The sequence below is a fragment of the Callospermophilus lateralis genome, chromosome 18, assembly GCF_048772815.1.
Source record: "Callospermophilus lateralis isolate mCalLat2 chromosome 18, mCalLat2.hap1, whole genome shotgun sequence".
NCBI lineage: Eukaryota > Metazoa > Chordata > Mammalia > Rodentia > Sciuridae > Callospermophilus > Callospermophilus lateralis.
The window spans coordinates 9,391,612-9,408,449 of record NC_135322.1 but is presented as its reverse complement, the minus strand read 5'-3'; the positions used below and the strand labels follow the sequence as shown (position 1 = coordinate 9,408,449).

At 52.8% G+C, this 16,838-nt stretch overlaps 1 protein-coding gene across 6 annotated transcripts in view; it reads right to left on the bottom strand.

Moving 5' to 3' along the window:
• Positions 1-286: 286 nt before the first annotated feature.
• The window catches only part of Zc3h4 (zinc finger CCCH-type containing 4), a 41,332-nt gene continuing 24,780 nt past the window's right edge, over positions 287-16,838 (bottom strand). For 5 of the 6 annotated variants that reach the window (XM_077105781.1, XM_077105782.1, XM_077105785.1 and 2 more), the window contains 6 exons: positions 14,832-14,943; positions 14,225-14,334; positions 8,287-8,651; positions 7,784-8,127; positions 5,088-5,339; positions 287-3,940 (listed from right to left, as the gene is read on the bottom strand). In XM_077105781.1, coding sequence (XP_076961896.1) covers positions 2,424-3,940; positions 5,088-5,339; positions 7,784-8,127; positions 8,287-8,651; positions 14,225-14,334; positions 14,832-14,943 — 2,700 coding nt within the window. In that variant the 3' untranslated portion in view covers positions 287-2,423. The remainder of the gene's footprint in view (positions 3,941-5,087; positions 5,340-7,783; positions 8,128-8,286; positions 8,652-14,224; positions 14,335-14,831; positions 14,944-16,838) is intronic. The other variant, XM_077105786.1, reaches the window with a different exon arrangement.

The window sequence follows — 16,838 nt, the reverse complement described above, 5'->3', positions numbered from 1 at the left end:
GGCTCACTGGAGACCCTCACTGATTCAGTGGATATGTAGGAATGCTTGCCTGGCACGCAGGAGGCCTGGGTCCCCTCTCCAGCACCCAAACAAACAAAACCAACACAACAGGGCTAGGTGTGGCTCAGTGGCAGAGCACAGCCTGAGGTCCTGGGTGTGATCCCAACATTGTAAACCAAAGGCAGGCTCCACTGCAGCCTCCACCCACCTCTTTTCATTTCCAGGACAAGGGAAGGTCTGGGCAGCACAGAGACAAGACCTACAGGCTTTTTAAAATAACTGCATCCTTTAATGGCAGTAATACAATTATTGGATTAAGAGACCACAGGAGAAAAGGCAGGTGAGGTTTCTGGAAGACAGATACGGAGTACAAAAGGGGGCAGGATAAAGTCATGCGATGATCATTGTAAAAATACAGTACATTATATACATATTTGCACCATCGACTTTCAACTCTGAAATAGTATTTACACTTTTGTTACAATCCTGGTTAGAGAACAATCTTTCTTTAAAAGCTCGGCCTGTCGGCCAGTGGAAGTTCCGGGTGAATTTACAGCCCAGGAGGGTCTTAGGCTGCATATTCCAAGAGGAGGGTTCCAGCTTCTATTTCATCCACAGATTTCGGTTTTAAAAAGCATTTACTTTTTCTTTACAAAAGAAAATTCTCAAAAAAAAAAAAAAAAAAAAAAAAAACATAAAAACCAAAAAACACTGCCACACTGTCTGCATCCTTCTCCCACACACACCTGGCCACAGCCTTGTCTTCGTGGCCAACACTGGTAGCTGAAGACAAATCTCATTAATGATTGTTTTAAAAAACAAAACAGAAAGACAAAAGGATGGAACCAACCAACCTGACCACAGGGCCGGTCTCTCCCACGCTGGCTAATGGCCCCAAATTAGCAATTCATTTTTCACCTTTGGGGTGGTGGGACCTGCCTGCCTCCCGCTCTAGGGCTGGGTGACTGGGCCTCATTAACAGCAGGGCAGCTGTGGTGGTGGCACCAGGAGTAAAGATGAGCGGGGGCCACAGCCACCAGACCTCCTGCAGCCTCGGAGTAAGCCTGACAGGTATGACCTGCAGGTCTGCCATTCCCTGAGCCAGCCTCCCCAGCCGTGCTCAGGGTGGGCACCCTGGGTTCTGAGGACAGGACAGGACAGGACAGGCCAGGGCAGGGCAGCTGGGGGAAGAGGCCAGTGCAGACGTCTTTGCTGTCCCGGCTCAGCCGGATGCCTTGGTCCCCCCACAGTGGGGTCCTGGTCCCTCTCATGGACAGGGCCCAGGGCACCCCTCTCCACCCCAGCTATAGCCTCCTGCCCTTCCCTCAGGCCCTCTTTGGGAAGTGCCCTTAAATCCAACACTGTAAGACAGCCTCTGAATGAGCACTACTGTCAGCTTGGGAGAAGAAAATCAAATACACCAGCACCTCATCCTACAGGTAACACAGCTTGAGGAGGAGCGAAGAGAGCAGACACACAAACACTTGGCCAAAGAGCCACCCCAGGACTCCCTCCCTGGGAGCCTGGCAGAGTGGCCATACCACGGATCCTTGAGCTGTCTCCAAGGGGCAGGGCTGGCAGTGCAGGCACACTGGGTGCTGTGGCTTCTGAGGATCAGGGCAGACCCTGGTTAGGGGGACAGGCAGGTAATACTGACTGAAAAGACACTCCAGGGGGGGCTTCCTCCTGGGGGCAGCTCTTCGGTGGGTACTGCCCCCCACCAGCCCCTGCTGCCTCCAGGTCCATCTCTTCCCCTGGAGTTTCCTGCACAGACTGGAGGGTATAGATTTTCAGAATTCTGGACGGAGAGTGAAGAGGGGACCCCGAGTATGAATTCAGAGAGACAGGAGTGGGCCACAGCCCACTCAGGGTGCCACCGAGACCCCTTCTCTCCTTGGTGCTTTTCATCCTCTCCTGAGGCGGGCTGTCTCAGGATGCAGGCTGGAGGGACACGGCAGCCAGTGCTGGGACTTTGGAGGCACCCCGACCTGTCTGCTCACAGGCCCGGTTCCACTCTTCTTGCCCAGGAGTGTGGTGTGTGTGGCTTTCAGTGCCTTCTGGACACCTCCTGTGCCCTCTGTCCTGGGGAGCATCAAGCTTTCCCCAGGAGACCCACTGGCCCCCCACAGCAGACAGCCCCTGCCTCTGAGACCCAGCCCCGTGGGGCGCAGGCCCGGCACACTGCCAGCTGCTCCCCTTGTGAGCCAGTGTCCTTAGGGGAGCCCAGGAGCCCTGCAGCACTGACCAGAACTGAAGATGGTTATATACAATTTATGTCTCAAAGAAGGTACTACATTAGAAAAAAAAGGAAAAAGAAAAAATAAAAAACGCCCAGATCCCACCCCCATCCCAACTCCGGCTGCTGCCCTTAAATATCACCCCAAGGAGGGTGGAGTGGAGGGAACACTGGCTCCGGCTTAACACTACTGGCAGAAGGGGGAGGCAGTGGGGTCGAAGCCTTTAAAAACATCTTTCAGGGACCCTGCGTCCTGCTCACCCTCACGGGCTGGGCTGTTACCAGCAAATGGGCTTCCTGAGCCTGTCTTGGGGGCCGGCTTCACAGTCCCAAAGAGGGTAGGCACGGGTAGGTTGTGCACCCCAGGCTGAGGTGGGGTGCCCTCTGGTGGCGGGGTGACCGTGGAGGTGGTGGTGGCCGAGGCGGCCTTGGGCCGGGGCCGGTTGTAGCTGTTGTATCTGTCCGTGGCTGCGGCAGCCCCATCTGCACCGGCTTTCCCGGTTTCCGGCTGCTCCAGGGCAGATTTGCGGACAAATGGGGGCTCCTTGGCCTTGGAGGCTGCACTCTTGCCGTTGCCCTCGGGGCCCTTGGGCTGGGCACCTGCGTCAGTGGCCGGCTCTGCGGCTTTGCCACCCGCGTTGGGAGTCCTCGGGTCATAGAGGCTGATGCCACTCAGCACACTGCTCTGGCCGCTGCCGCTGCCCTGGCCCAGCCCGCCAGCTGCCAGTACGCGGGGGTCATAGGGAGCTGTGGCAGGTGGGGAGGACTCCCCACTGGGACTGCCGGCTGGAGAGGATGCTTCTGCGGGGCTGAGCTTGGCAGCACGGGAGGGGGCTGCAGAATCTGCTGTTTTCTGCAGTCGGGGGTCACTGGGAGCCTTCCGCACCCTGGGGTCACTGGGCTTGTCACTTGGGCTGGGGGCTGTCGAAGGGCCAGTAGCATTGACAGTCTTGAGAATTCGAGAGAGGAGTTCAAAGTCAGGCAGGTTAGAGCCAGACGTGCTGGGGTCCGTGGAGGTGCCTGAGCGCTGCCGGGCATTGGGGGGCCCTGCAGGGGTAGAACGGTGCAGCCTGGGGTCCAGGGCAGGCATGGACTGCAGGGCAGCGGGCACAGGGGGCACCACGTCCTGCTTGGGGATGGGCAGAGGGATCAGGTCCTCAGGGTTCCAAAGCACAGTGCGGGCAAAGCTGGGCTTGCTCAGGGTCACGTCCTTCTTGATGTGGCTGAACTGCTGCAGCTGCGATCGTGGGTCCCGCAGTGGGTGCCCGGGGAGGGGGTCCAGGGGAATGTTCACAGCCTTCTCCCGCAGGGCTCGCTCCCCTTCCTCTTCTTCGGTAGGAGTTGGCCCGGACCCCTTGGAGCTACTGGGGCCGGCTGGGCTGGAATGAAGGCTGCCTTCGGGCTTGGAGGTGGGCAGGGAGCGAGCCAGACGAGGATCAGAGGGCCCCGAGTCCCCTGTGCCTGACCCACCAGAAGCCTCGGCATGGCGAGAGAGTCTGGGGTCCCGGCTAAGGCGGGGGTCAGCCAACCGGCCTCCTGAGGAGTGTCCCTTCTGGAGGCGGGGGTCCCCCAGCCCACTGCTGCTCAGTTCCCCAACTGAAGCCTGGGGTCGGCTGGACGTCTGCTGCCTCAGGGTCTTGAGGATGGAGGTGACACTGCTCCCACCCTCGTCCTCATCACTTGAGTACCAGTTTCCAGTGTCACCTGAGAAAGAACAGAGGAGCAGGGAGGTGTGAGTGACCAACACATCCACCACCAGCTCTATGGACCCCGACACCCGCCTGGGCGAATGGCGCTTTGCTCTTGGCTCTCAGGAATGCCTCAGCATCTCCCGAGACCTCGTGCGCGGCTGCCAAGGAGACCCAGGGAGCCTAGGGAGCCTGGTGCAGAGCGAGAGGCCTGCAGGTTGGTGCTCACGTCTGGGCAGCTGTCCTCCCGTCCACCACGTTCTAAGTGACCTGTCTCATTTAGATGACTCACCAACCACCCAGGAGGTCAACTGACATGCCCACTGGACAGACGAGAACATGGAGGCTCGGTGCCATTTAATTGGGGTCAGGGACGGGATTGAGCTGGGACTCCTGGCCCAGGGCTCTGCTGCCTCCTCCCCATCCTCCAGGCTGGTTTGGCATTGCGGTCACCGGGCTCTGGGCACCTATCTCTGGAGGCCCTGGCAGCGGCCATCACTGACTCTGGGCCAAGGCACTGGCACTTGCCCTCGGGCCCTTCACACCTTACCTGACCCAGGGGAGGGCGATCTAACCAACCACTGAAACTGGCGCAAGCAAAACCTAGGCAGGGACACCTGCACCCCAGGGCAGGAGCTGCCACTCCCTTCCCCTCCTCCTGCGGTCCCTGTGGTTCCCAGGCTCCTATCTTGGGGGCTTGTGGCCTCTGGCTTCAGGTCCCAGACACCACTCGTCCACTCACCCCGAGGTGGATACAACCTGGCACCCACGTGGCGCCCATGACTGTAATTGTTATCAGTTTACTGCAACAACTTGCTGTCCCACAGGCTCCCCAGAAGCCTGCTCTGGGGACAGGCGAGAGCTCTCCTAAAGCCTGATCTGGAGAGGCGCAGGTGGTCAGCCCTGCCGCCACTGCCTCGCCAGGGACCAGCCCACCTCCCCCATCCTGGGGATCAAGTCTCTCAGGAACCCCAAGACACAGCAGGGCCGCCCTGACCTCCAGCTGGCTCAGGCACATGCAGCAGCCCGGCCTGGCTTCTTAGCCTCGGCAAGGGTCCTCCCTGGCTGCAGTCTCCTTCCTGGCAGGAAACCCGACCTAGAGGTCCCCACCTCTCCCCTGCACAGTGGCCCGGGGGCCAAGCCCCTGCCCTGGGGACACCTGCCTTCCTCATTCTCCCGGTCCTGCTTGCTGCTCTCAGCCAGCCTCCTTGCTCTCTCCTCCTCCTCCTGCTGCTTCTGCTGGATCCTCAGGTACAGGGCCCGCTGGGCCGAGGGCAGGAAGTCGGGGACACCGGCGCCCGGCTTCGGCCGACCTGGGGGCCCTCCCTCAGAGAAGCTGTCAGGCTCCAGAGGGTGCTCGGGGAAGAGGGGCTCCCCAGGCTGCCCCGGCAGCTCTTCGTAGTGCCCGTAGTCCTCTGTGGCAGGGAAGAACCGAGGGTTCGTGTCGGGAAGGTCCTGGAGGTGCCAACTCCACCCCCTGCCCTTCACTGGAAAAGCCAATTCCTGATGGTGATGGGTGAGGATGTCCAGCCCATCCCTTTCCTGCCTGGCCCAGGCCTGGTGCTCACGGGGAGCCAAACAGTGGATTACGGGGCAGCCTGGCGGGGCATCCCATCCACAAGGGCAGCTGGGAAGGATGAAGCTCACAAAAGGGGTCTGGTCATGCACGGAAATGCTGGTGGATGACAACAGGATGGACACTGCAGGTGTGCTGGTGAGACGTGGGTGGGGTTTGAAAAGAGAGACAGCAGCAGTCCCCAGGAGAGACGGGGCGCCCTCCCACGTGCTCTGGCTAGTCCTAGTTATCTGCAATGAGCACTGGTCTCTGGTTCTTTGTGATAATAAAGAAAACAGCTCACAGCATGAGCCCAATCACATTCACCAACAGAGAAATCAGGAAAGGAAGAGAATGAACTGCACCAGTGTGCCACCTGCCAGCCCGGAAGTCTAGGGATGCTTCTTCCTCCCACTTCTCCTCACAGGCCCCTGGCCTTGCAACAAGGGCAGGGTGGGCGGTTTCTCTCAAGGCTGGGGTGTCAGCCTTCCCTCCCTCACCATGTGGAGCCCAGAGCTGCAGAGAGGGGCAGGCTGCAGCCCACTCGCCACTCCCAGGGAGGGAGTGGGCAGTCCACAAGAGCAGTGGGGGTGCAGGAAGGCACCAAAGACCCAGGACCGTCTACCTTGTCCCTCCACATGGGACAGGACCACCTCTACCTTCATGGGTCTAGTGAGCATTGGAAACATGGCCGGTGCTACCCAGAAAGTGGAACTATAATTTATCTTAAATTAACAGGATTACAGATTATAAAATTGGTAAGTATTTCATACACAAAAGTATATGAAGCAAAAAATGACAGGCCATGCCTGCTGCTGGGACCTGAGCGTGGCTGTGTGAATGACGGGAGCCTGCTCTAGTGCACACCCACCAGGAGCTGGGGACACTCAAGGGAACAAGATAGTCGAGGCCCCGCCACAGACCAGAGCTGGGAGTGAATGATGGCTGCGCAACTCTGAGTGCAGCAGAAAGCACCCACTGTGTGCTCGCCAAAGTGGTCTGTGGCCTGGACTGCGTAGGAGAAAGGCATGCTGCTCAAGAGGCCTGCTGCCAACAGGCCTTTAGAGTTCCCAGCAGGGCACCGAAGCTCTCAGGGACCACGAGCCCCATGACTTCAAAGCCTGCTTCCCACTCATCTTTCTGAAGGCCCTGCTCCTTGCCCAACACCCACACTCGAGGCTCACATTTCCATCTCCAGACTGGAAACAGCCATGATGCCCCTCCAGCCACTCCCTCAAAACTACTGTGTGGCTGATGAACAGGCATCTCCTGTTTTCTGCCGCCAAGACAAGGTGCTGCTGCCACCTGCCTCAGCTCCAGGAGGCCTGGCCGCATCAGGTGGTGGCCCTGACCCAGCTCCCCATCGTCTACTGCTCCTGCTCCATGCTTACAGGGGTCACCCTGGCCCTAAAGCACCATGTCCAAACCCTGAAGCCTGACCCTGCAGCTCTTGGCCAACTCTCACCACCACCTGTTCCACAGTGGTGTGGCAGGTTTCCCGTTCCCACCCATCATCTTTGTTTAGCCCCCACCCTTCACAGCAAGTCCACTCCTGCCAGGGCTCAGTCCCACATGTTGGGAGGCCTCTTTCACCCTTCCTCTGCAGGTGCACTGTGGCCACAGCACCTGCTGTGTTTCGATGCAGACCTTACTCCTGTCTCAGCCACTTCAATTCTCAGTGACTGAGAATTGGCCTTTAATGTCTGTCCCCACCTTGCCCTGCCCCAACACTGCCCATATTATCTTCTAAGAGTGGCTAAGGCTGAAATGAGCTGAATCACTTATTTACAAGCTATCTCCTTCCCTCCAGAGAAATGCGCTAGGCAAAGACTGCAGCTACCGGCTCGGGGCTCCGAGCCAATCTCCTTCCCATTTCTGGGGGCTGAGCACACATCTCCCGGCCAGCAGAGTACATCATCTTGTCCCGAATGGCTGTCAGACACTGGGGTTGTTACCAACACAAAGAGAAGACAGAAAGAAGGAAAATGGCCAGTCATGGAGACAGGACAAACGGAGTCACAGGGTCGACACTGACAACTCCAAGCCCAGAACTACCTGAGAGAGGAGCTCCACCCAGGGTACCTGACTTATTTCTGACACATTGATAATAAATATAATATTCCTTTTGGTCTCAATAAGATAATAAGTCCCTTGTCACTGAAAATATTCAACCATCAATGGAACAGAGGTAAGAGTTGGAGTGCTGATTTCAAAAAGATGCAGACCAAGGAAGAAAAAAGTCACACCTTCCGACTCCATTCAGCCAGCCCAGCACCCCAGGGATCCCTGCAGGAGTGTGCCTACCTGTGTCTCCGAGCAGCCCGGGCTCCATCTCCATGCCTTCCTGCTGCTGGTAGAAGTTTTCATAGAAGTTCTGGGCTGGTGGGATGGGGGGCATCATTCCAGAATGAGGGGAGTCTCCAGGACCATATGGCATCATTGGGGGACCTCCAGGACCCATGGGTGGGCCAGGGTTCATGCCAGGGCCCATCGGCATGTCCGGGTGCATGTCCGGGTGCATGTCGGGGTGCATGTCCGGGTGCATGTCGGGGTGCATGTCAGGATGCATGGGGCCCCCCATTGGCCCTGAGGGCCCCATGTTGGGACCAGGACCCATTGGCCCTGGGGGTCCTCCAGGTCCAGGAAACCTAGGAGAGAAAACAGTTACTATGAAAGCAGCTGCTGAGGAAAGGAGGTGGCACCCTACCCCCAAAAGATGTGGAGGGCTCAGGGGACCCCAACAGGTTCCAGGGCAAGACCCTGTCCATGCACCCGGTTCCTGTGGGCTTATGTGGGCGGGCACTCACCTCACACCCAGCTTCTCAGCCAGCTGTCCTGTGGGCCGCACCACAATCTCAAATAAGGAAGGGATCTTCTTGTTGTACATGTCCTGCTGCTGCTGTAGCTGCTGCGGGGACAGCGGCTCGTGCACTGGCATGGGCATCTGAGGGGGCCCGGGAGGGGGGGGAGGAGGTGGGGGAGGGGGAGGGGGTCCACCCTGCATGGGCCTGCCATTGGGAGAGGTTGGGGCCTGGGGACCAGGGGGCCGGGGCGGGGTGGGCAGGAGGCCCACCCCAGGGGGCGGTTTGGGCAGCGGGTTGATGCCCTGCTTCTTCAGCTCCTCCACTTCTTTCTCATCCTCGGCACCAGCTTCTGCGTCGTCAGCCAGCATCTGTAGGTGAGAGGGAACCAAGGAGTAACGGTCAGAGAAGGATAGGGCACTCAGGCGGATAAGACCTCCCCACCTTAAGAGCTCAATTTTGAAAGGAAAATCTATAAAGCAGAGTATGCAGAGGCCCTCACAGAATGGGTTCCGTGACCATGGTTCCTTTCTTTTCAACCCAGGGACACTCTACCACTGAGGCACAGCCCCTTTTATTTTTTGTTTAGAGACAAGGTCTCACTAAGTTGTCAGGGCCTTGCTAATCTGCTGAGGCCCTAATTCTTATGATGGATGGATACCAAACATCAGTGCGTTCTTTCTTTCTCTCTTTCTTCTTCTTTATTTTTTTGCAGTGCTGGGACTGAATCCAGGACCTCATATGTAGTAGGAAGAGGTATCCACCCAGCCCTGGAGGAGCCTTATTAACCCTCAACACCCGGGGCTCCTCTGTTTACTACTGCAGCACCATGAGTTCCCTCAGTGCCCTCCCAACAAGGTCTGGTGCCAAGCTATTCCTGTGCTGACTCCTGGTGTGCCCATCCTGCCAACCCCATGAAGGCAAGACCGTCTCCTGCCCTGCTGTACCACCCACGCATGCCAATGGCCCTGATATAGGAGAGATGCAGGTGAGGTGTCAAAACATGTGGACATCTGGCCAAGCGTGGTGGCGCTCGCCTGTAATCTCAGGCGCTTAGGAGGCTGAGGCAAGAGGATCGAGAGTTTCAAGCCAGTTTCAGCAATTTAGCAAGGCGCTAAGTAACTCAGCAAGACCCTGTCTCTAAATAAAATATAAAAAGGGCTGGGGATGGGGCTCAGTGGTCGAGTTGCCCCTGAGTTCAATCCCTAGAACCAAAAAAAATAAAAAATTATAGACATCTGGACTGGGCCTGAATGTCTCAGCAACTATGTGCAGAAGAATAAACATGGTAGCCTGAACACCCTCAAAACACCACCCACCAACCCTATACCATCCTCTGTGTACCGGCAGAACAAACTTCAGGTCTACTAACATGGGCACAATGCCTTCAGGAAAAAGATAAAGTAAAGGTTTTACCTCATTAAACAGGAACAAACCTGACCTCTGCTTCCGCTCCCCGCCCCCACAGGCCTTCCCTGGCTGGTCTGCCTCCCTGGCTCCCACCATGATGCCTTGTTCCCTCTTAGGCTTTTCTTTTTGTACTAAGGATTGAACCCAGGGATGCCGAACCACTGAGCCCCAGCCCCAGCCGGTTTTTAATTTATTTCTTAAAGTATTCCTTTTAGCTGTAGATGGACATTATTCTCTTATTCATTTATTTTTATGTGATGCTGAGGGACGAACCCAGCGCCTTACATGCGTTAGGCAAGTATTTGCCACTGAGCCACAACCTCGGCCCCTTTACTTTTTTATTTTAAGACAGGATCTCACTAAGTTTCTTAGGGCCTCCCTAAGTTGCTGAGGCTGGCTTTGAACTTGCGATCCTCCTTCTTCAGCCTCCCAAGCCACCAGGATTACAGCCGTGCACCACCACACTTGGCTCATCCCCTCTTGGCTAACACCATTTTCCCTGGCAACACCTGGCACCTGCTCTCATTTCCAGGTTCCTTCAGACATCAGCTCTCCCAGAGGCCTCCCAACACCCACAAAATAGGCTCGCTCTTCTGAATCTGCAGAACATGCTGCCAATCTCTGTACCACTGAGCAGGCGTGAAAACAGGGCGACATCCCCTTCCCCACAAGTTGCCAGCTCCAGGGACAAGAGCCTCTGGGAAGGGTGAGCACAATGCTCACACGCAGCAGGCACCTGTGTCACTCCTGGATGGCTAATCGGACAGAGGCTCTAACAACTTCCTCTGTGAGAGGGTCCCCAGTGTCCAGAGAGAAAGGCCTCCTGCTCCTTAGGACCCGGCTGCACTCTACACAGAAGAGTCTCGACTGGGCCCAGTACTCAGGGCCTCTGCCTCCTCTCTAGGCTGCTGACATTCAGCCTTCCAGGACTCAGCCCCAGACAAGGCCTCCCTCGCCTCGCACAGGCCCCTAACATCGGGAAAAGAGGCCAGCTCAAGATACAGACGTAAGGGGCTGTGGCTGTGGCTCAGTGGTGGAGCGCTGGCCTAGCACGTGTAAGTCACTGGGTTCAATCCTCACCACCAGATAAAAATAAATAAATAGAATTTTCTATACATTAACAACTAAAAATATTAAAAAAGATACAGACAGGTTCTGCATTTAAGCCTAGACACAGACTATAAAAGACACAAGAGAACACAACCAGAAGGGTCAGACCCAAACTAACCACTGGTCCTTCTAGCACAGACACTGAGCTGGGGTACATCTAACCTTGAACACTCACAGTAGCAGGACCAGTGCTCATAGGCACACCTCAGCAGACACAACCACCAAACACCCTGCTCTCAGAAAAGCCCTTCACACCAAGACTGATGTTCAGTGAACCAAAGGGATTCCAAAAGTCAAAGTCACCTTTTCAGCACAAAAATGGGAGTCATATCTGCACAATGCAAAGATATATGGACCAAGTCGGGTGCTGTTGCGGACACCTGTAGTTCCAGCAGCTTGGGAGGCTAAAGCAGAAGGATCGCCAGTTCAAAGCCAGCCTCAGCAAAAGTGAGGTGCCAAGCAACTTAGTGAGATCCTGACGCTAAATAAAATACAAAATAGGGCTGGGGATATGGCTCAGAGGTCAAGTTCCCCTAAGTTCAATCCAGTACCACCACCCCCACAAAAAAGATATGTGGACCAAGTTCACTGGGCCAAGTAAATTGAGCTAAAGGCAGTCAGTCAAAAACTCTAAGCTTCTGGGAGGGAAAGGGAGAGAAAAGGGGAATTGCATGGAAACGGAGGGAGACCCTCATTGTTATACTAAATTACATATAAGAGGTTGTAAGTGGAATGGGAAAATAAACAAGGTGAGAAATGAATTACAGTAGAAGGGGTAGAGAGAGAAGATGGGAGGGGAGGGGAGGGGGGATAGTAGAGGATAGGAAAGGTAGCAGAATACAACAGTTACTAGTATGGTATTATGTAAAAATGTGGATGTGTAACCCATGTGATTCTGCAATCTGTACTTGGGGTAAAAAAGGGAGTTCATAACTCACTTGAAGCTAATGTATGCTAATGTATGAAATATGATATGTCAAGAGCTTTGTAGGGTTTTGAACAACCAATAAAATAAATAAAAAAAAAAAAAAAAACCTCTAAGCTTCTTCCTCAAACTGGAAACAAAACCATCCTTCAGCTAATGACGAGACCCACTCAGCCATCCACGCAACGGAGTGGGAGTTAGCACCAACAGCAAGAGACCCCAACATGCCTCCACAGGAGTGAGAAGGAGAGCGCAGAACAGCTACCGTCCCCACAGTCCACGGAGTCTGCACAGGCTTCACATGGATTGTTTCTCTAATTCTGAAAATTATTATACAGGCCCCCTGCCCCCAGAATGGGGCTGGAACCCAAGGCCTCCAACATGCTGGGGAAGAGCTCTGCCACTGAGCTACATCCCAGCCCTTTTTACATTTTATTTGGTGACTGGGTCTAAGTTGCCCAGGTTGGCCTCAAACTTGCAATCTTACTCCGGCATTGCTCTGGCCTGTGCACGTTTTTTCTCTTTTTGGTATGAGGGATTGAACCAAGGGGTGCTTTACCAAGTTCGCAGCCCTTTGTATTTTTTGAGACAGAGTCTAAGTCGCTTAGGGACTTATTAAGTTGCTGAGGCCAGCCTTGAACTTGCATGATCCTCTTACCTCAGCCTCCTGAGTCACTGGGATTATAGGCCTGTGCCACTGCACCCAATTTACATTTTAATTTCTAACCATCCCACCTCATCTCTAGTATTGTTTTTCCTGGGTTGCCACTCATTTTTAATCTACATACTTGACTTGAAATAGGGACTGATACTGATGCTTTAGAAGGTTTGTGGACAGAAAAGCTAAAACATGCCCCTTTGGTTTCTGACTAGAGTGTCTAGCACAGAGCTGTCCAATAAGGTGACCACTGGCCATACGTGACCAACAAGTGCAGGAAACAGGGCTGTTCCAAATCAAGAGGACTGTAAGTAGAACACAAAAGTCTCAACTTTCTCCTTATAATTTGTTACTTGCCAAACAGTACTGGGGTTAAATAAGATATATTATTAAAATGAATCTCATTTGCTTATTTTTTTCTTTATTTTGGAATTGGGCTTGAACCCAGGAGTGCTCCACTTGTGAGCCACAACCCAGCCCTTTTTATTTTCAAACAGAATCTTGCTAAGTTGCCGAGGCTAGCCTTGAACTCGCAATCCTCCTGCCTCAGCCTCTTGAAGTACTGGGATTACAGGCCTGTGCCATGGTGCCTGGCTTTTGTGTATGGCGCGGGGGGGGGGGGAACGTTGGGGGATAAAAATTACAAATAAAAATGTACTACTAGAAAAAAAAATAAAACAAGATACTGCGCTTGGTTGTTTCTGCTGGAGTACAAACTTGGAGCCTCCTGCAGGGGGCAGTCTTCAGTCAGGCATCATTTAGCCCTTCAAAGGGGAAATGGAGCCACCATTTCTGGTCCCATTCCTCCTGTGGTGAAATGACTGGACTTAAGGTAATTATTTGTCACATAACCCGAGGGTAAGGGGCTCTCTGAAGGCAAATGTAAGAGTGTGTGCGTGCGTTCCCAGGACACAGGACCACCAGCCCGAGTGCTGCTTGTCAGGCAGCTGCAGAAGGAGGGGCTCCCTGAGCTGGCTTATAAACTGATGGTCTAGGTCCTTCCCTTTTTCAAAAACAGCCAATCTCCTAAGACTGTTGTGTACTAGGAGGCGAGGAGGGATCCTGGTCCATCTCCCTCCACCCTCTGGACATGCTGTGTGTCAGAGAAGAGTTCATAGTACCCAGGCCCTAGTACTGACTCCTCGGGCAGAAAACTACAGACACCAGCAGCTTCAGATGTCACTTGGCTTGTGGATCCTGACATCTGACTGAGGAGTTTTCTCCTCCAGAGACCTCCCATTGCCCCCTCCCTCTCTGCATGAGGCTCCCTACAAGCTGCAAGCAACACTGACATTTCCACTGCCTCCTTTGTGTCGTGGGCTGTTTTCCTTTTTTTCTTGCCAGTATCTGAGATTGAAGCAGAGGTGCTTTACCACTGAGCCACATCTCTAGTCCTTTCAATTTTCTTTTCATTTTGCATCAGGGTGTAAGTTGCTGAGGGCCTTACTACGCTGCCTCAAACTTGTGATTCTCCTGCCTGAGTCTCTCCCGTTGCCGGAACCCAGGTGTGCACTACTTCACATCGTAGGCTTGCTCTCTAGGTGATCCTGACATCACAACACGTATCTGGAGATACACCAGGCGGTACTCCTTTTACACAGCTATCCCCAGTGAATATAACAACAGCCTGCTGTGGCCAGAAACAAGATATCCACACACGGCCAAGCCAACTCCCCTGCCGAAAGGAAAGCAGTCGCTGTTGCCTTCTGAAAATGACCCAGCAGCTCATCAATGCAACTGGGAATTCTGGACCTGCATAGGTCAGATGGGCAAGCTGCAGCGCCAAGGCAATGGAAGGGGTGCTTCCTGGTTCCTGTTAGCTTTGGGCCCCCAGACATTACCTTATCCAGGAGCTCTCTCGTCTCTTCAGTGAGGGGGTCATGGGAGAACATGCAGTCATCACCATTGATGCAGTTCCCAGTGGTGTGGTATAACTTACATGGAAAATCACGTTCATGACAAATTAAGGTAAATACTTCAACTCATGGAACCCACCCAAAGACAGAATCCATGCCCTTTGTTTTGGAGATGAGTAAATAGAAACCCAGAGAGGTCAAGTGACTTGCTCAGGGTTGCACAGTGGTTGGCAGCTACTCAAAACAAGACATGGTTCTATAGATTCCTGTTGCAGAGCAATTTCTGCCCCTCCAAGGTGGCCTTGGAGTTGTGTCCTCAGATCTTCAATGGGAGTGGGGAAGTAAAATGACTTGCTCAAGTTTACAAAGCCAGTTGGAAAATTTTCAGAAAGACGGGCACCGGGCACAGGCTGGTCTTGCGAGTTTATGTGAGAGGACACGGCAGGTGTGTCCTGGCTCACACGGCAGACCCAGCGTGGGTAGAAGTGGGGTTAGGTGAGATGAAGACCCCAGAAAGCTCTCAGCACAAGGCCAAGCATGATGAAGGGCGCCACGGCTGCTCTACACAACAGACGCAGATGGCAAAGGATATCGTGCATGTAGGGACAGTTCTCGGCTCTGGCACAGAATCCAGTGATGTAGAACTTGCACAGTTCTCGCTTCTTTGGCAGTTCAATGTCGTGGCTGAAATTACAGTGGTCTCCCTGGAAGAAAAGCACTAAAAAGGTAAGGTGGCGGCAGCAAGGCCTTACTTGCCCCTTGGAAAGGACAGCCAAGGAACAGCAGGCTAAAACCTGCCCTTGCCCCATCCCCATGCCACTGTCTCTGCTGCTTCTCTCCAATTCTCTTCTTTTTCTCCGTCTTCCCCCAGTTTTCATCTATTTTTCACTGTTGGCCGCGTGGCAATGAGGGCTAGTCACCTACCTGCAACCCAGTACCACACTTCTTCCTTCCTAACAGAACCCTAATTTTGTTTGGGGACGAATGTGCCTAGCTAAAAATACTTCACTTCCCAGCCTCCTTTACAATAAAATATAGGCAAAAGTTCCCAGAAAGAATACTTCCTAAATAAAAAAAAAAATTTTTTTCTTTCGCTCATCTTTCTTCCTCCTAGACCTTGGATGCGATGTCCAGAGGCACAGCAGCCATTATGCAAACATGAGAATAAATGCCACATACTTTAAAAAGGTAGAATAGAAAGTAGGAAGGAACCTAGGTCCCCAGGATACCTATGACCACTACAGCATCTTCTACTGCCCATCCCCCCAAGACTCCTTGTTCTGAGAGACAAATGTCTACTGTGTCGAAGCCAGTAGAGTTAGGTTTTCCTTTACTTGGCGTTGAACATAATTCAAACAAAAGGAATCAAGGTTCTTGTTCTCTGTTCCTCAGCCTTCAGTCCCTTACAGGAATCACTTACTATCACTGAGATAAAGAAAGCACTGTTCCTACAACCAATATGGACACCAGTATGGAGGGTCCCCAAAAGATTAGGCATGGAACCACTGTGACCCAGCTATACCATTCCTCAATATTATTCTAAACAATCAAAGTCATCATACTACAGTGACAAATGCATACCCAGGTTTATAGCCAAACTATGGAACCAGCCTAGGTGTCCATCAACAGATGAATGGATAAAGAAAATGTGGTATGTATACATAATGAAGCTTTATTCAGACATAAAGAAGAATGAAATCATGTCATTTGCAGGAAAATAGATGGAATTGAGACCATTATGTAAAGCAAAATAAGCCAAACCCAGGAGGTCAAGAGTAGTATGTTTTCTCTCATATGTGGAAACTACAGAGGAAAAAGAGGTGACTGTATGAAAAACAAAGGGACAGCAGTAGAACAGAGGAAGGGGACAAGGAGTTTGAGATGAAAGCAGGGAGTAGGGAGGTGCTAGGGAGGGACATTGGCCAAATTATATTGTTATGTTGTTGTTGGTTTTTTTTAAGAATTTAACCTTATTTATTTTTATGTGGTGCTAAGCCTTGAACCAAGGGCCTTACCTGTGCTAGGCAAGTGCTCTGCCACTGAGCCACAACCCCAGCCCCTATGTTGTTATACTGTATGAATGTACAAACATGGAACAACAGATCCCACCATATGTACAACTATAATGCACCAATAAAAAAAAATAAAGAGGGGCTGGGGTTGTGGCTCAGTGGTAAAGTGCTTGCCTCGCACACGTGAGGCACTGGGTTCAATCCTCAGCACCACATAAAAATAAATAAAGATATTGTGTCCATGAAAAAAATAAAAATAAAAAAATAAAGAAAGAAGCTGTTCTGTACCTGCTTCCTCTATACTTAGGAATAGCTACTCCATTTTCTTTGTGTGTGTGTGTGTGTGTGTGTGTGTGTGTGTGTGTGTATATATATATATATATATATATATATATGTATATAATGTATATTTATATTCAAGTTTCTAAAAAGAATATGAACCGTGACTGTAATACAGAATGTTTTATATGCCACACATTATTCTGAGGTACCTATTTCTTCCCAAGACACGTGCATGGGAGCAGCATCCCTGAATACCCATCAGGACCCGTCACGTCTTTACATTAGCACTGACCCTTACAAATGCA